Source organism: Chiroxiphia lanceolata, chromosome 5, assembly GCF_009829145.1.
Source record: "Chiroxiphia lanceolata isolate bChiLan1 chromosome 5, bChiLan1.pri, whole genome shotgun sequence".
Taxonomy (NCBI): domain Eukaryota; kingdom Metazoa; phylum Chordata; class Aves; order Passeriformes; family Pipridae; genus Chiroxiphia; species Chiroxiphia lanceolata.
The window spans coordinates 58256970-58277012 of record NC_045641.1 but is presented as its reverse complement, the minus strand read 5'-3'; the positions used below and the strand labels follow the sequence as shown (position 1 = coordinate 58277012).

Genomic DNA, 20043 nt, shown 5'->3' with positions numbered 1-20043 from the left:
ATGCCCAGCTCTGTGCTAACATCATCCCCCTGATGGTATCAATGTAAGTAATGTGCAGGCAAGAGCTCTCCTCTATGTCCCTTGGTGCTTTGGTTTTGGGAGGTGCCTACTAGCTGTCAGTAAGAAGGTGTTAAGGAAAGGTAAAAACATACTTTTAATAGCTGGTTTTGTTTTGTCATTTGGTCAAAACAAAGAGATTGATCTCTATTGATCTGTGGAAAGGCTCAACCTTTCTGTTGCTTATCAGAGTTGTGCCAAGAGCTTGACACACACAGACAGAAGCAAATTTCAAAAAGTAATGAGTGAGTGATGGCAAACTCCTGCCAGCCTCGTTCACCATCACACTTGGCTGCAAAAGGAAAGCGACAGAGGCAACAGCTTCTGGTTATTGTCTCAGCACTGCCAGCAATGTCAGGAATTTGTTTGATTGTCACATGAACCTAATGCATCCACATCAATGAATAATAAACAGAGGAGAGAAGTTCTCTCTATACACAGAAGAGCATCTAGGCATTGCATTTTTATTTCCCCCAGCAGATTTTCCATCATGCTCTGTTTTCTTTTTAGCTTCTCCCCAGGTGTTTACACACATCACCTTGGATTCCTAATTCATATTCTTTAAGGCACCACTAAAAGCTCATCCACTTGCATTCTCAAATCTCAGAAGGAAAAGCAAAACAAAAAAAAAAACCCACACAGCCTCCCAGGCATACAAAGAGTTCCTCTCTGAGCTCACCACTCCCCAAGACTGTAAGACTCCTGCTCCTCCACCTGGGAGTGCTTTCTCTACTCGTGCCTACAGCACAGGAATAAGAGATTTGGAAAGCAGCAGTGTTCCTCCAACTGCCAACCACATCACTGAACAGCCACCACCAGATGTTTTTCCCTTTTTATCAACATCAAAATGAAGGCAGCTGTCAAAGCAGATGGCTTTCTGGCCCAAACTAGTTCCCCCCATTTCCACCAAGATGAGATTGTTGTGTGGGTCAGAGCCCTCTGCAGTCAACACCACCATCCTACCTATATCCTCTCCTTGACTGCAGTTCCTTCTGCCAACTCAACTTCACAAACAAGTTTGCAATTCTTATAGGCCATCACTGCCTGGGAATTAGCTCTCTGTGGTCCCCCACTCAGGTGGGACCCTTTCAGCTAATGCATCTCTTCTAAGGACTGCACCATCAGGTTTAGGGACCTCCCAGGCCTTAGTAACAGGTCTTAGCCCCTACAACAGTATCTACTGTGTCTTCTCCAAGCATTGCTTTGGTACAGCTACAGATCAACTGCTCTGCTCTATGAGAAAAGAACTGCAAAACACTCATTGTGAATCCAATAAGCTGGTGACAAATGGCCTCTCTTTTCTGGCTAGTAAAATACTGAGGCTCCCTAGCTGTGATAAAAAAATAAAATAATATCCTTAAATTTAATTTGTTGGCATCTGACTGCCATAAAATGGGGATTCATTTACCTCTAGAACTCTGCTCTCTTACTTGCATAGAGGATGGCTTCCCACTGAAAGCCAGTGCCAGAACTGCCAATCAGGGAATCCTAGGAGCTAGTAGCCAAAGAGATACATCGAGCCATCTAATCCATCCATGCATCACACAGATTCACAAAATGCTCCTGCCTGTGCAACACTTTGTCTTGTCAAGAAGCTTCACCTAGCAGAGCTGTCAATTCAGCTTTTCAGAGAAGCATTGATTCCTCCCAGAAAACAGGGAGGACTACTCTGAGAAGCTCATCCAATTGCCATATCAAGTGGGATTTTTGCATTTCTCTACCTGGTTCCTTGTTACAAAAGCCTCTAATTCTCAACTCCTTCCATGTGAAAGATCTGGTCCTCCCTGGAAGTGATGTCATCACAGAGTTTTCTGCTTCATCAACTGAAGTCAGTACAGAGGGCTGGTGTTAGGGGTTAAGTGTGAGAGCCAAGGCTTATTTACTGAATAAAAAATCCTGCTTTCATGCAAAGACCCAAAGTGCAATAAAATACAGCAGAAATAATCAACACATAGGTCCTGGTATGCTGAGTTCCATGAGGGATCAAGATATTTTTGAAAGCAGCTGAAGACCAGTTCAGCCTAGGTTTTTGTGGAATAAATCACAGGTAAGCTCCAATACAGCCTGGTAGCTGATGGTTCACAGCTACTAATCACGGTGCAGGACTATACCTGGCAATTAATTATTTCCTGAGCCCTGCCACTTTGGGATGCAGAGATGCAGAGATGGCTGTGGCCAAGCTACTGGCCAGGGAGGATTCACCATACACAACAGGTTCTCCCCAGGCCATATCAGAAAGGCAATTTTGAAATTATATACCTACAGTTTTCCGTTCAGTGTGCATTTCTTCCAGATTATTTTATGGTTCTGTAATAGGACTGACAATTATTATTTCTCAAAATGTAGTAATTTGATTACTTTTCAAATAACATGACAGTTAAGATTACTTGCAGGTAAAATTGAGTACCAATATGTCACTTGTGCTTTTATCAGTCCTTCTGACAATCAGCAAGGACACTGGCTTAGAGTCATACACAGCAGAAATTCCACAGCACCTACACATGTTTTTGTGGAAAATTTTTTGAAAATTATCCATTCTAGTTTCTCACCCATAGATATCTCCAAGGACCTGGTTTTCAGCAGGATTAAGGTATTTTGTCATACCTTAATCCATTAGCAGTCTTTGTTTTGCTATTATTTCTAGGAGAAAATAGGCACCAATGTATCTAATGGGCTTTGGCCACTAAGTTTTCATTTGAAAGTTTCAGGGGTTTTTTTTAATATCTTCAGAAAAAAACCCCATTCTTCTTGATATATGGTTTTGCAAATCTTTTCTAGGAGATATACTGCATAATCCCTGGCACTACAGGAGACAGCATTGTCTAGCACTTACAGCAGTGGGAGTCCAAAGACCTGAGTTCTGTTTCTGGCTCTCCCACTCACTCTCTGCATGACATTTAGCAGGTCAATTAACTTCTCTGTAACTCTTTCTGTGAAATGGGTGTACTTGGGTCATATTCCTCCTTCAGCACCCTGTTTAAGTCAGAAGGATACTGAGTGAAAAACCATTGCCCAAGTGTTTCAAATGCTGGGATGGAAAGTCCCCTACACACTGTCAGCAGCAGCATTAAGAGAAAAGTTTAACTGTGGAATCTCTTCATTTTCACTGAAATACCAGAAAGACCCAGATCCCCAGGAGTCCTTTTCTTCTTCTGAAATCCATTGAGTATTTAGCACCCAGATGCTGATTTCATACTATTTTTATTTTCAGAATATCTATTCTTGTTTCTGTACAATTATTATTTTGGTATGAATATAAGCAAACCCAAACTCTTAGTCCCCAGTCTATTGCTCCCTTTTGATTAGGCTCTTTGTCTATATGGATTCATGCCACTACTGACTTCCTCCTGATACTGAAAGAAAAAAGATTAAGTCTTGCCTTGGCAGTTTAACACTTTTCTTCCCATGGCAACACAATCAGGCATGAGAGAAAGTTATAAGAAATGGCATTACATCATGTTCAAATACATGATTATAACATGCCACAAAATGGATTCTACAAGGAAGACTGATTTAGTGTGTGCCTATGATGAGTAAAGAGCAGCTAGTACTGAGCTAATGCATTGCTAAAGATTGTACCAGATTAAACCAGTAACTCAGCCACCTCCATGTCCTCACCCATAAAATTTTAATAAACCCAATCTCATAGGAGGAAAGAAAAGACAGGGACCCTACTGAATTATTTATAGCCTTAGTTGTGTATGGCAAAGAAGCCCCTCTTAGGTGAGCAACTGATATTCCTCCATTGATTTTCTTCTCTCAGAATATCTAGGCGAGACTCAAGTTTGGGGGGAAAAAAACCAAAATATACAAGGTTGCAAAAGGGCAAGCCAGGAAAGACTGAGTTGATGCAGGCAGAGATGAGAGAGAGTTTGTATTTATGAAAGAGATATCGATCAACTGCACGCACCAGCGGCAGATAGACTCAAATTAGCTGTCATAATTCCAGTGATGCACAGGGACATGCAGGCTCAAGCTCCATTAAATATAACCTACATCCAGAGCAGCCAGATGAGATTTGTGAGACTGAACTCTGAATGCCCATAGGAAATACCTGCAGCTGATTTATATTCCTGATTTCTTATTCCCTCACCAACTGTGCAATCAGTTCCTGGAGGTGGGCAGGGAATAATTGAACAGCTAAACTGTGATTCACCCAGCCAATTAAGGAGTCTTGGGATGGGCCCTAAGACAAATCCTTTAACTTCATCCAGTCTTCCTGATCCAGAACTACATTCACCTCTGACCACGTGGCCAAAATCATCATGGCCCAGTTAATACTAAGACTCTGAGGATGTAAAGCTGCATTATGGTTTTCACACATTAATACTGACATATTTTAGACCTTTCCAAAGTAGCAAGTGGGAGGATATTCGGGTTGTACATGAGGACTGGGGGTGTATTCTATAATTCCATGTATAAAGAGCATCACTGCAAAACAGTAATTAAAATGGCAACCACTGTCTAGCAGCTATCAACATATAAATATCACCTCCATGTTTCAGCTTCTGTCGGGTCAGAGCCAGGTTGTTTGATTCAAAGTTTGTTGGCATCTATCTGATCCTGGCTGCTATGATGTTTCCCTGTGGATGGTGCATGGCTTTGTGAATAAACCACAGTAAGTTCAATTCTGAAATGTTCCACTTACGTCCTTCTCCTTGCACTGAAGTAAGGAAGCCCTTAACTCCTCATTACTGACTCTGTGTGTGGCACATGGCTTGTAATCACCTTGAAATGTTTAACCACCTGGATTTCACCTCACTAACATTGTGGGGTGGGGCATCAGACTGGGGTATAAAACAACTGGGATATAAATCATCATAAACCAGGCATTAAATTGGTATATAAATCAAAAATTATAGAAGTCAGATGGATGAGACCCATTAGATCATCCTGTTTGTTCTTTACTCTGTTCGCACCCTAAGAATGCACGAGGCATCATTCTTGATTAGCCAAGAGACAGAAAAACGCCCATCTCTCCCCCTCTGTGTCTCTCCAGAGGAAGAGAAGGGAAACAGAGAGCTCTGTATGCATATTAATAAAGCTATATTTTGACTGGCTGAATGACTGGAAATGATTAGCAACAGTGTGTTTTACCTGTCAACATCTCCATGCTGCAACAGGCAAAGAGTCTCTAATGCTCCTTTTGCAAAAAATCACTAGTAAGACTAGAGAGTACTTTTGATTCTCCTGCACTCAGAACAGCTCCATAAATACCTAAGACTCTTTTCGATGGTGAAGATAAAAATGTAATTTTTTTTCCTATATAACAGTGGGGAACAAAGTGAAATACCACTTAAGCCAAGGTGAATCCAAGTGCCTGCACTTACAAATATAACAAAAAACAAAACCAAACAAAAAAAAATACCAAAACCTATCAATATGAAGGCTACTGAGTCAAGCGTGCCAGAGCCAGGAAACACAAGAACATGACCCTTTGAAAGGGTCAGTGTGAAAGGTGAGAACACATGCAACCCCTCTAGCAAAGAGCAGTCAGAGCAAAGATCAGCCAGCTGACAACAGCCCCTCCTCCCTCTCAAACAAGCACTTTCCTCTACCTGGAGGACCTGCCCTAAAAGTCCTTGGTGCTGATAGGTCAGTTAGCCTAAGAAACCTCTTCAGATGTGGTCCCTATCTGCATTTTCCTCATTCACTACAACACAGTGTGAGTTGGGTGGCAACTTGAAGTTTCATTACAGAGAGTGGAGCACTTATAGTTGCACTGAAAGTCAACGGGAGCTGTGCTCTGGAAATTCAGAAGGCTATTTAATGACAAGTACTGTGAAACCCAAGTCATCAGTATCTCCATCTAGACACCCAAAAATCCCAAACCAGTTATCTTTGATTGTCAGGCCTAGAATGGGAATTACAGCCCATCACAAGGTGTTACTAGATATTAATATAATTATCTTTACATGCCATGCTTCAGTACAATAAATGGAAATATGAAAAAGTTCATGAAGTGGTTAACTCTGTCATAGGATCAGCAGTTGTGTAACCTGCAATTAAAAAGGCCAGCAACCATACATTAAGCAATGAAAAAGAAACCAAACATTGAAGACATCATTGAATGGAAGCAGAATATCCCAAATGTATGGAACAAGGCAGGGGTACGTGATTACAGTTATTAAGGACTTGATAATGAGTGTGCTGAGAGGAGATAAATTAAGACCAAGTATGCAGCCTGAACTGTGTCATCTCCTAACTTTGCATGCTTCTGTTTGCAACCTTAAAAATGCTCATCAGATTTTAAGTGAACTTTAAAACAAACAACCAACTGCAAAACCAGAAATTCTAGTGTGGGGTTTCTTACTGATTCAGAATACTGGTAAGTGGTTTGTCAGCAGAATACTCTTTTGATTTACCTCTCAACCCCGTGTTAAGTGAGCTGCAGGAAGAACCTGCTGGCTGAGAGAGCAGGACGAGACCTCCCCTCTGCCAGTGTTTCACAGTTGCATTAGCAGTAGATGCACAGTAAGACTTCTGACTGCTCTTTCAACAGGACTTTGGAGGGGATCCTTCCCAGTTTGTTCCCCACTTCACTCCAACACCAAGAACTTGGCCATTTTTTGCACCTTCCCTCCCAAATTGTTCCAGTCCACCACTCCAACCATTATCCCAGTTGCAATGCTTAGCAATCCCTTATCTTAACCTCTCCCAAATCTCCAGCACTAAGTTCCACCCCTTTACTTGTCCTCCTTTCCTCCCTGCCTACGTCTTGGCCATGTTTTCTATTCAGGCACTTCTGTTGGCTCAGGACTGGAGGGTCTATTGACCCTCTCCCTTACTCCTGCTCTGCTCTTCTGTCTCTAAGAAGCAAAATAAAGAGTAGCATGCAGTTGGGAAAGTTATTCATCAGTGTAGGTATTAAGGTCACAGCCATATTAGCAGATCCTAAGATGAAGCCTAGCAGAAGGCGATAAAATCCCTTACAGATTTCAAAATAGGTCTTAGGCTTTGATGCCAAAAAAAAAAAAAATATATCTTAACTGGAAATAGCAGGATAGGAAGAAAACCCTACAGCAGAGAGAGGGAAATGAGAAGGTCTGTCACTACCACCTGGTCATTAGCTATGGGAACAATGAGCACAGTGAAGATCCAACAACACTAGACCTCCAGGCATGTGAGCACCTGCTGCCTGCCTGACCTCCAGGATGGCTGCCCCGGCTGTTTTAGTAACCAATGCATTAAGGAATGACATCATGTCATCAGCCAAATGGCACTGACCAGCAGGATGGTGCCATACTTCAGGGTGTACCTCCATCTGGGGGTCAAGGTGGCTAATTAAAAATGAAACAGCTTTTCCTTGTAGAGGAAGATAGGAATGGAAGGAGACCCAAGAGAGTACAGGAGAGAGTAGAAGAAAGGAGCAAGAAAAGTGGGATGCTGCCTATTTATTTCAAACATTGCTTTCAGTAATACCTAGGGGGGGGAAAAAATTCTCTGGGGTCAGCACTTAATACAGATACAACAATGAAATATTTATTGTTGCTTATAAAAGCAGACAGGGTCAAGCCCATGAGCCTACTGGTGTTACTAATGCACTGTCAAGCCATCAGCTGAGCTGCTGTGCAAATCTCAACATCTTGTTCCATGGAATGAGAAGGCTTGGGAAATCTGTAGAAATTACCAAGTGTAGACATGGCAGTCTTTTTCAGAGTGTTAATTGTTGCCAACAATCTCCACAATTGTTGTTGGATATTTTTCCATCCACCTCGCCAGTAGTTTTTACTGGTTATAAGGAGTTACATGAGTGCTTTGTAGGCCTAAATGAGGAAGCCTTAATTTCCTGCAAAGTTTGGAGCATTAAGGCTGATAAAATTCACTTGACTTTCGGCATAGATGCTGTATGAATTAAAATACTACCACTCGCTACATCCAGTAAAAATCCCTCATTTCCTCCAGTACCTTCTCCGCTCAGAATGTGTCAGGCTATTACTTTTGACTTTGGAGTTCATTTTTTATGCAAATGGCTTTCAGACCATCACAAACACAGGATTATTGCAGCTTTTCAGCAGTGCAGATGAACGTTATCATTCCAATTAATACAAGGCATTATGACTGTTGCTCTGACAATGCAGCTCCCCATGCTGATGCTCTAAATTCAGAGCCCATATTCTGGGGTTGGTCCTGCAGTAAAAATGCAGGGGCAGGTGACAGGCAAAGAAGATCCCACAGTGCCAGGCAAGAAGCATTTTCAGAAAGCCCAGGAAATTCTAAACACTTCCTAAGAAGCATCAGCTACCTGCTTATGAACTGGTTCTCTCTAGAGCAGTCTGGTGACACAGTTTCTAAGCTGTGCAGCAAAAGATCAGTTTCCATAGCAATTCCAGCCACTCTCTGCCCAGATGCAGCACTCTTCACATTCCTGGACACAAAACACAGCCGCTGTAGAAGACAGGCCCAGGTGGCAATGGAAGGCTGGAGAAGAGCAGATAGACAAATTCCCTCTTTCATTACCATGTGTAATCCGAAGTACAGAATCAGATTTGTGACATATAGGGAGGAAGAAAAAGTAACAGACTTAAAGACCCAACTATCTACCTCACATGATAGGCTCTGTGAGTCAGCAAAACAAAAGCTTTTGGACAGAAGAAAGAATTTTTCATCTCTCTTCTGATGTGGAAACTTTCATGCAGGCCAGTGGGAGGTCTGCCAAAGGCTCTGAGTGCCATGCAGCAATTGTCCCATTTTCAGCTACCAAGGCAGGAAAAAGGGAAGAGGGAGTGGTTCCACTTATTCTCCAAGAAAAAGAGATCTTACTCTTCAAGAAATCACATCAGCAGTTTGTTTTCAGTACTTTAAAGCCACAATAATTTCTTCACCTGCCTTGGAGAGAAGGTGGCTCTGGAAAAGCCTCCTTTTAACCTTCCCTTGCCAAGACCACAGTGAGCAAGACTGAGAGACACCCATGAGCATCAACCCTGTGAGGCCCCAGGCAGGTCTGAGCCCACTGCAGGCTAATCCACAATCCTGTAGTACCTACGCAGTTGTTCTTGTTGAAATAGTTCAAGGACACAAAGACGACCCATGGCAAATACAAGTATCTTCAAAGGTAAAAATGAGGAAGGAAGCATAAAATCTAAACAAAAGCTAGAGGCAAAAACATCATCATGCTAGAAGAACATTTGAAGACAATCTCTCCTCTTATCTGCATCTTCCTCCCTTTTCTGCACTATTTGGCTTCCTCAGAATACGTTTCTAATCCTAACTCTCCCAGCAAGACAATGAAGTGTAGACACAGTTGGCATAAGCATACTTAGAAATTCCTCTCTGCCCCCATCTTCTATGCTGTGGTTACCCTTTCACACAAAACAGTTGATTCTTAAAAGACTGCAGCATAAGATGAATATAGAGCCTGAGTTGTCTACAGTCTACATAAAAAAACAAAACCAAAACCAAACACACCGACACAAAACCAAACAGGAATGAAACAGAAATAACCTTACTACAATCCTTCTGATGATAAAAAAAAACTCAGCATCAACCCAACAGGTGCTTGTCCTGCTCTGAAGAGTTAGCCAGTAGACTAAATACTCCCTGGGCTTTGACTGCCTTATCTTTCACAGTGACTTAGGGAACAGCACTGTTGGCTCCCGGACGATGCCAAACTGAATATAGCACATCATTGCCTTGGTGGTACTACCATTTTCCAAGCAAACACAGCCTTTCGCCTGCTTTGCCATAATACACCAGATAATGGTTTCATGAAGCTTTTGGGACAAGAAAAAATTTAACATCGACACGGCCTCCTTTTTATGGTCAACTTTCTTAAAGTACAAGCATCCATCTTGAAGTGCTTATTCCATCACCTGAAAACGCCTCTTACCCTTCCCAAAGCCTGCACCATATTCTACAGCTCAAACTGCTGCCATGAGCACTTCCCTGTGTGAACACATACCTATGGTGTAATGAAAGTGAACTTACAAGAACAGCATAAACCACATAGAACAATGCATGAATAAATACAGAACTGCTCAGATTTTCTCCAGTTTTTACTGCAATAATATACCTCCATTTCTAAGAGCATCAATGATGCTGCTACAGTTTTTCAGATAAAAGAACTATGGATCAAGTTTTGTGCACAAGCCTAGGGCCAAAAAGTGACAGGGTAAATGCCTAATAGCAAATCAGTCATATTACACTGGCATGTTCCACAAAGAGACAGTTATTCATGCTCAAAGTTGTCGGACAAATTTTCTTTTCCTCTTCCTTCCCCTCCCAGCTCATATAGATACTTGTTTTGTCTAATTAGATGAACATTTATCTCCTGACAGGCAAGAGCTGGCAATACTACAATCATCCTTCCCTCTATCCCTGTTTAACTAGAGATAGTTGAGAGGAAGTGATTGCAGAGAAGACAAGTCCTATTTCCCCGGCTCATGCTGCCATAGGCAATCAATTTGGAGCAAAGGTTCCATCTTGAAAATGTCAAACAGAATGAAAGAAGATAAAAATCAAAAATGATAAAGTCAGCTCCAACCATTCCTCTCGGACCAGCTGCTCTCCCGGGTTCTTCCAGCATAGCTGAGAGCACAGCCAGAGGAGTATCTGCTTTCTGTGCCGACTGGTGCCATGAGGTCCTCAGCCTCAAATTAGTTGCCCCTCACCTGCTCCTGCAATTTGAGAGAAACTGCTGGACTGTCAGTCCTGCCTGTCAGTCTAAAAAATGCAGTCTGTGGTGCACGGCTGGAGGCCTCTTCCCTGATTCCCAACCCAGTAAACATGCAAACCCACAGGTTTCCTTCCCAGGAAAAACAGTTTGCTACCTAGATACTAGGGAAGGAAAATAATCACTACTGAAATACAAATATGGCAAAGGACAACAGTGGCTTCAGCCTGGTAGAGGCAATTTTTTTTTTTCTTTTTTGCAGGGTGACCAGACACCCTGATTTCACTTTCCAGTTCCTCTGAAATTCTCCAGGATGCTGCTTTGCCCCAGTGTTTCATGGAAATACTTTTTTTCCTCTCTCATCCTACAGATCTGAAAAATAATCCATGGCAAGAGAAGGAAGATCGCCAGCCTTCCAGCTCCTTTTGCAGTTTGTCACAACACTCACTGAAAGGAAAATGCTGAACAGGAAATTGTTCAGAGGAAAATAATGGCCAGGTTGACTTGGATGTATCAGGATAAGCAGTGGTGAAATGAAGTAGCTGTGACCTGGATTAAACTAGTCCAGGGGCATAGAACAGAGTCAGCTGCTAAAGCAGGGACTAAAATCACTGGGACTCTCTGAAGAGTCTAAGTGTCTACTGCACTGCAAAGGGACAACATTCCCCTCAACCAAATCACAACTTGAAAAGATTCGTATTGCCCTAGTTTTGTAAAACAGGTTGCTGTTCCTACACGGGAACTAGTCATATAGAATCAGTTCACTCTTCAATGCAGTGACCTCCAGAACCTTCATTGGCTGACTCCATATATCGAGCACTCTTCACTTGCCCATAGCTGCTCTGGAGAAGCAAGAGCTTCAGCGAAATATTTCTCTTCTTCTCTGTCTTTAGATAAGTAGATTCAAACTTCAGCTCTATCTACACCTACCTACACTCATCTGAATCATGAACTGGCAAGAAAATTTGGGTCAGAAATATACAGGAACACCCACAACACTCCATGTACCCTCCTGAGAGAGGGCACAAGTAGCCTCACCCTGAGAGTGCCTCAGACCAACTCAGATATGTAAATGTGTGAGCACAGAGTGTCTAGACTGCCACTTTGGAGACTGACAAATGCCCTACTGAACACTCTCATCAGCTGCCAACACACCAGGCTTGGGAACTTGCTGATCCCACCAAGGGATGCACACACCAAGGTGCACATGACCGGGTATATAAGCCTTTACTTGAGCCATTGCTGAGATGAAGATTAGTTTTAGATAATAATTCTTACATTAAACAGTGAGATTCCCAGTGGATGGTTGGAGAGAAGTCATTGCTGCTCACAACAGTGGCAAAACCACACGTACACCAAAAAAACCAAACAAAGGCCCTCCCTACAGCCCTATGAACCCTGACAGAAGATGTCAGGGGGGGGTACATTTTTTTTTTGTCCACAGATGAGCAATGTTAACATAAAACTAACACCAGCAGAGAAGACGTGGTAGAAGAAAACCTGAAGGGAACTGAACCACCTGATCTTCTGATTTCAGGGTCAAATGAGCACAGAACAGTATTTTGCCATACCAGTGTCTTACAACCTTCTGACAGGCATAAGTTCAGTTATTCCTTTTCTTTGTCATATCTCAATCAAAATATGTATTTATCCACACAAACACAATTAAAAATAAAGTAAAATAAAAAATTGGCATTTAAGCAAGACCTTCTAGAGCATTCTTAATTCTTTACCAGATTTGACCAGGCAAGCCTACAAGCACCCATGGATCTCAAACCATGCCTGACCTCACCAATGCAGGAAATCAATTATAACATTGCACCTTCTCCTCCCCAGAGCTTAAAAGGACCCTTCCAAAGCAACAGCCACATTAGGCAGGAGTGAAACAGAGGCTGAAAGTCCTGAGAACACCAGAGGTCTAGCACAGTTCTCAAACTGACACAGTCCGGACAGTGGAAGCTCACTACCACCTTTCAAGGTTTTCATCAGTCAGCATTTCCTTAACCCCTGCCACCTTCAAGGAGTTAACTGCTTCCACCAAAACAGAGCTGCTCACAATGTTCATCAGTCCTCATGACTATATAGTAACAAAAGCAAGTTTCAGTGGCCTCTTTCCTTGTGAAATCCTACCTCTTGCATTTTATCAGTGAAAACGGTTTTCCATCTCCAAGATGAGAGCGAGACAAGATTTAAGGTCAGCCAATACATCTCAAGGCAATTCCATCCCTGTCAGATCTTGTTGCTTCAGCAAATGTTACGAGTTGGTGACCACTGGCTACAATTATCACTGAGTACTAAGCTCCTTCCCTCTGCCTTAAAGGGTGCAGCAATTCTCTCCCTAGATCTTCAAAGGAGTGTTGCCACCCAGCAGCTTCTGGCAGCAGGACATATTCTACAATAAAAGCCAGTAATGAATTCTCCTGGAAGCAGGAAACTCAGCAGCAGCATCAACTGCATGAGAATCCACTCACGTACAGAGCATTCTACTGAATTAAAAAATAGGGCATTGATTTTGTTATTCATTTTTTGTGTTTAACTCAATATTAATCCCTGCATACAGATGCCTTTTCCCCGCTGCCACTTTCTCATGCCTCAGCAGAATTCCCAGTCAGCAGCAGAAACAGAGATGTAGGTCCTGAGAACAAATCGATTTGTCTGCTACGAAGACAAACTGTATGTGAGATGAGGGCTCTGAGTGGGCCGTCAGTCAAAGCCTCTGCTCTCACTCATCAGCGAGCACCTCCCTCAGCCTGCGCGCGAGGAGAACGGAGAAGAAAGCCAGCAACACTTACGCAAGGCGTGCCACTCATCCTGGCGGATTGTCTTGGTGATGTTGTAGGTGAGGTTCTTGGGAATGGTCGCTGAGGAGTAGTGGTACTTGATGTACGAGCACCGCTCAATTGCTCCTGGGAAAGGCAAAATGCAGAAGAGAAAAAAGTGCTGTTAAGTGAATGCAATGTGGCCTCCCAGTTGTAGACCAGATGGGTTTGACAACCAAAAACAAAGCTTAGGAGCAAAGCAATCGCTACCATCGGCCCACTGTGACAATCAGCACTGTCTGTGGCCCATGAGAAGCTTGTCTGTAGGGAAAGCTGACTATCTGTATTGTGAGTTTGGATGTGATCTTCCACACATTCCAGGAACCTCCCAGTCTGGCCCTATAGTAGCTGGCAGAGTGTCAACTTTCACCATCAGATATCTATTGGGCAAATTACCCCTTCTTTCATGTCTTTTCTCTGAAACATGAGTGAGCAGCAGCAACACAGTTACTGTGTTGAAACTGTAAATTCATGTCTTAGCTTATTATACAGTCATGGGTCTCAGTGCCCATACTCCAGGAGATACACAGAGCAAACATCTTAGATCTTTCCTTAAGCAATGAAAAACAACACAGAAAAAAATAATACATCAGATAGTAAGCAATTTGCCTGACCCCTTTCCACCCCACAGCAGGATACATGACAATATGTCTCTTGACAATATGACACTCAGACACTTTCATAAAAGGTTCAGAAACAGAATTTATTGGCATGCCTGAACAATGAGCCTCAGATGGCAACGTGAATGGCTGAAATGGGCAATTTTTTTCTCCTGCAGTCAGGATTTCATCTATGTTCCATGGGAAAAAGCATCACATGCTGCTTCTGTTACCTTTTGGTCACATTGTTACATGCTCCTTTTACAGAAATTTTCCTTCCTGTACAATAATCACACTTCCAGGCCCTGATCTCCTGGCATGTCTCTGCATAGTGAGTGTCCTTAGAGGAATGGGTCTGGTGTAGTCTGATGCTTTCCATGATCTACAGCCAGCCAAATTTCACATATGATCAGAAACCACAGGACAGCGTAACTGTTCTTGCATTGATGAAAGCCAGTCAGGTTTCCTGCATTCCTTTTGCCAGCATTCTCAGCTATCACTGGCTTTATTACACCTTCTCACTACGCAGTCAGATTCAAAGCTCATGAAAGCCATTTTTCTATTAATATTATGGTATTTTGGATCAGGCCTTTGATAACTAAATAGGTATCCCTAATGTTGTTGGCCACTGTTGGTTGCTAGCTACCAATGGTCAGAGAAGCAGCTATGCTAGAAATGCTTTTATGTATTAAAAATACATTAAGACAAGCACTCAATAGAATAAATTAAATGAAACAATGAATTATATAAATAATAAAGAGCACTATACACAAAGAGGTAGGTAGAGAACATTTACTGTCAGCCTGAACTGAAAAGGCAGACCCATTAGCCTTATATTGACAGTTCCATGGGGTAAAATATGCTTTTATACCACCAGAAGCTCAGGTTTCTACTTCAGGTTGTCAGATAGTACTTGGCATAAACTTAGATAATAGTCCATGAATTCACAGCATGAATAAGAAAACCCATGAAACAAATTATTAGTTACATCAGAGTCTATCAGCATCTTCCAAAGTTAGTGCAATATAAACATTTGAGGTCCTCATTGTTTGCTTCTCTTAAGCATTCTTCACATTCTGCCTTTGACAGCAATTAGATTAGACAAAGCCAAATATTATAGGGGAAAAAGGCAAAATATTTACATATGTATCCGCCTGCCCTGACAGCGTGATGGGCTTCTGTGTGAGTCTGCACCATCTGGGCACCAAATGTACGCCCAGAATTAAAGTTTCAAACTAAGAATAGTATTTTAAAAAAAAAGATAGCTAGTGTGCAAAGAGCTTTTAAAAAAAAAAATCCCCAAATCACAACCTTGCCTTCTTATAGGTTTTTGTATCCTGTTTTGTTCAGTTGCTTTCCTGGACCAGAAGCATCAGCAAGAAAATGAAAAAATGCTCATTTTTCAGAAAATAATCTGTAAGTTATCAGATACCTGCCCAGGCAAGAGATTTATATAGAATAACAGAAATAGACACAGAGCCAAGATTCAAAATAAAAGCTTACAGAAGGAAGAAAAAATCCTGTTCCCTTTGCTATAATTTCTAAAAGTAATGAGCAGAAACAGCTCCTCTGAAACCAAAGGGGCTAATTTCTAGCAAGGTCCATCAGACTTAATTCTGCAAATACTGTGTTAGGAGTAATGCAGTGAGCTGTTCAATAGCTTTTACCAAAGCCTAAAGCAGAAAGATATCACGGTCTGAATTCAGGTCATCACTTGACCGTATCTTTAAATTTGGGGTTATGCTTACTTCCCCATGGTGTTAATGAGACTTCAGTACATCTAAAAAGACCTTCAGGAGCGCTGTCAACCGGGTGGGCAAACAGGGCACTTGGTGTTGCAGTCCACAAAGGCTGTGCAGGAAGGGCACTGAAGCCCTGCCACCTCCAGCAGGGAGCAATGGTGTCCACCCAGCAGAAAACCACGGCAGAAGCAGGCAATAGCTTACTGGGAAACTCAAGCTCTTCATGGTCCAAAATGATGGTGTTTGGGATTGCTTTGCATTTAAACATGAACCATTTATTTAAACCCACTCTCACAAGTGTAGGAGAGTGAGTATGCTGAGTCAATGCAGCTATATCAGCACATACCTAACTAGAGGTGAGAATTAGCTTCTGAAACTTAGAAAAAGGCTTTCATTTGCCTGGACCTGCCAATAAAAATAATAAGAAGGATGAGTTTATGGGCAGTGATAATTTCATACTTCTGATGTTTTCCTACTTGTCCCACTGAGGAGAGAACAAGGTTCAAGATGCCCGAACATCCAGTTCCTAGAAGCCCCTGGGAGAGCAGAAGCAGTGAGTGCAGCAAGGATCAGAATGACTGCTCTCTTGGAAAGTCTTCTCAGAGAAATGCTATGAAATCCTTACCCTTCAGGAGAATTAATAGCTATGCTCACTGCAGTCTTTGAGATAGGAAGCAAAGCAAACTTTCCCTTCCATACCTTTACTAGGGTAACTGCAATTTATGGAGCACCTCCAGCCTTCAGCACTAACTCAGGAAGACCAAATGCAACTGCAGCTGAGCTCTGCACTTTGCTGAAATAACTGGGAACAGTATTTATAGAGCAAACCAGTGAGTGGGTTTTTTCACATATGCAGCTGCCATAGCAAGAGTTATAGCTGGCCACAAGAAACACAAAACCACCACAAAGCTGCTCCACTGATACAAGCAGTATATTCCAGGTTTCTCTGACCAAAGAGTCACAGAATTTGCTGAAAATTCTAAAGAAAAGTAGCTGACATGTTCCAGTAGAGTGCTAAGAAAAGGATCAGCAGGAAGATGCAACTAGAACCAGGCAGAGCAGACCTCTGCCATACTATCATCACATAAGCACAGATGCTCGGGGGATTCAGCAGCTGTTAACTGCTTTAACTGCGGCTGGCAACCCCCTGTTCCTGCAAAGGACAGATTACAAACAAAACTGAGATAAGGAAACTAGAGATAGCTTCAGTCTAAGTAGCTAAGCATTCACAGCATCAAACATGCCACTCCTCTTACTGATCCACTTACTTTCTCAGTTCCCTTCCCATATCTGTTGATCACCAGTCCAAACTGCCATCTTATTGGTATATAATATTTCCTTTTCTCTCCATTGCAAGGAAAGTCTTTAACCTGTGCTACAGCAGAAATAGCACCTGAAAACACTGATTTTTTTTTTTCTATTCAATTTTCAAAACTACGGACATCCTGATGTTAGTTCAACTGCAAAGGAAACTCAGCTCCTGCTGCACTACTAGGACTGTAAACGCTATCCTGGGTAGAGGCCTCAAACTTTTGGGTAATGCAGAGGGTGACTGAACCATTATCCCCCTCTAAACTGAAGAGGGTTGAGAGTTTACATTGCTGGTGTCCATACTCTATTTGTCTAGTGGGTAAGCTTTTTTCAGAACTTTTGGACCAGCCTTTCTTCAACACCCTGGACCTCTCCCACCCTCTTAAATATAATATTTAAACTCTTTCAAACTGCTCCAAGAAAGAGACTTTACCATGTTTAATTTAAGAAATAGAATGAAAATTCAAAGTGCCACCAAGATACTTGTAACCTCTGTCCTAAATTTTGGATCCCAAAGCACCCAGAGGCATTTGTTTGGTGAGGTCATTTGACTTTTGCAAAGGTGGTTGCCAAGTTCCATGAATTTACACTGTCAATATGGTCATATAGTTAGTCTTCTGCATAATACAGACCAATTCATCTGAGAGCTGGCAACAGAGACTAATCCTCGTGAAGGTCTTTCGTGAAACTTGTAATCTCTGAGAGCAATCAGGTAAAGCTCAGTAATCTTACTTCAGATCCAGCCCAAGATGGCACACAGAAGTGTTACTTGCATGGGTTATCTGATTAAACTCCCCTCCTGTCAATGAGGGGATTGATTTCACACTTTTCCCCCACAGCTTTCAGGCCTGCAGGCTTTGGAACCATCCTTAACCTTCAGGTACAGATTAACCCAGTGCCTGTGAATAAATTCTCTTTGGTAGCTGGAGAACTTGCAGGTACAGATATAAGAACCTCTCCCACTCTAAGATCCTATATAGTAGTCCTTGAGTAAGAGCAATGAGGAACCTCAGAAGCAGGGAGCCAGCAGCTCACTTGCTCAGGATGAGCTATGGTGTAGCCATTCCAAACTTCACCAGCCAGCACTGACACGACTGTCACCTTCCATCCTGTAACATGCAGAGATCTGAAACCAGGAGGTGCCCATTCTTCTCTTGTAGTATGCATGTTGATTTCTAAGAAGCATACAGCTGGATCCAACTAGTATTTGTTTTATGACATTTCCTGCCTAAGCTTTTGGTATGATGAGCTGCCCTGAAAAGAGTGGTATGTTCTGAGTTACCACCAGGCAGCTCTTCCTTCTTCTGTGTTGCAGATATTCCTGGATGAACTGTTTGTAGCAAGTAATTTATTCCATGAAATTCACCCTTTGTGCTAGCTCTCATTTTTACAAATCTGTTTGAGAATTATTACACAAACATTTCCTAAGAAAAGGAATCTTAGCCTCTAGCTTGCAAACTGCACTCACTTCATATATTTGCTATTCATTATGAGAAACTGCCTTCTGTATGAGAGATTGCCTTAATCCTACGGTTTGGTTACTGTTCCCTCATTGGGTGACTATACCAAGCAGACAGAAGATGTAGATTGCTCATTTGGTCCCTAATTGTTTCACATTATCTTCAGAAAAAACTGTAGAGCAGAGGAAGTTTATAGTGTTTGTTTGGTTTGGGGGGGTTTTCCCCTAGCATAACATTTCAGTAATGTTTCCAGGGGCTATAATCATAGTTAGGGCTAGGATTAGGTGATGAAAACAATTCCATGTGGCATATGTATTCATTAATGTCTTAAAAGTCTTGTCAGCCCTGGAGAACTTCATTGTTTAATTGTGTTAGCATTTTATGCAGCCTCCAAACTAGCCCTGGCCATTCAGGCCAGTGCAATTTCAGAATTATTACACTCAGGTGTATGTGCTGCCCTCAATTTCGTGCATAATTTCATATGAATCAACAAAACTCATCTGGAGGTACCTTAATATAGACAAGTTGGTTGCAGTTTCAGCACAAACTAGCTGGTCAAACTAAACCTTGGAAGAAAATAGAAGGGGAAATTAAGTTCTACCTTGACCGGCTGCTATGACAAAACTGCAATCAGATATACTGACTCGCTAATGAACTCAGGATGAGTATCTTCTTAATGAAGGCAGATACTTCATTAGAAAGTATTGCAACACACTTAACAGGATTATTTTGTTACTTCTGGAGTAATACTAACCATGAAAGTACTGGTTACACACTTTTTTTTGATCTATAAATAAATTAATACCTGAAGTGTAGGCACACCATTCTTCTGCATTAATGGCAGAATTATTTATGTTAAAAGAGTCCTCTAGATGTCAACCAGCCCAGTACTCTGCTAAAGGAGGCACAACCTCAAAGTTAAAATCAAAGTCAAAAATAGTTCATGTTGCTTGGGGCCTTGTCCAGCCAAGTTTTAAATACCTCCAAGAACAGAAGTGCACATCTTTGAACACCCGTTCCAACATCTGACCACCTTCATTATGAATTTTTTCCCCCCAATACCTAATCAGAATTTCCTTTGGTGCCACATGAATATTTTGAATACTAGAATACCTAAGGGTAAAGGGCTAAAAATCTAGGAAGAATATGCAAATAACATCACCCTAATCAACATGTCTGGTGAATATTCATTAACTTATATGCATAAATAGAAGCCAATGTTCTAATTAATGGAGCTCAAGATAGATTTTCAGTTGCAGCATGGGCCAAATTATTAGAACAAGAGATCATGTTTCTTCCTGACTGGCTCTGGCATCATCCTGAATTGAGGTTCAGCCTGCTCTGCCAGCAGGACTTGTTGGTACTTGTCCTAGATAAAGTGAAACAACTCCTGGTACTAGTTGTTGCTTGCTGTGAGCTTCAAGGAAACTTGCCTGATGCTTC

General features: G+C 41.9%; 1 protein-coding gene across 5 annotated transcripts in view; it reads right to left on the bottom strand.

The window, feature by feature from the left end:
• TMEM178B (transmembrane protein 178B) overlaps positions 1-20043 on the bottom strand; it is a 241105-nt gene that overhangs the window by 166898 nt on the left and 54164 nt on the right. For all 5 annotated transcript variants that reach the window (XM_032688134.1, XM_032688133.1, XM_032688130.1 and 2 more), the window contains one exon: positions 13462-13575. In XM_032688134.1, coding sequence (XP_032544025.1) covers positions 13462-13575 — 114 coding nt within the window. The remainder of the gene's footprint in view (positions 1-13461; positions 13576-20043) is intronic.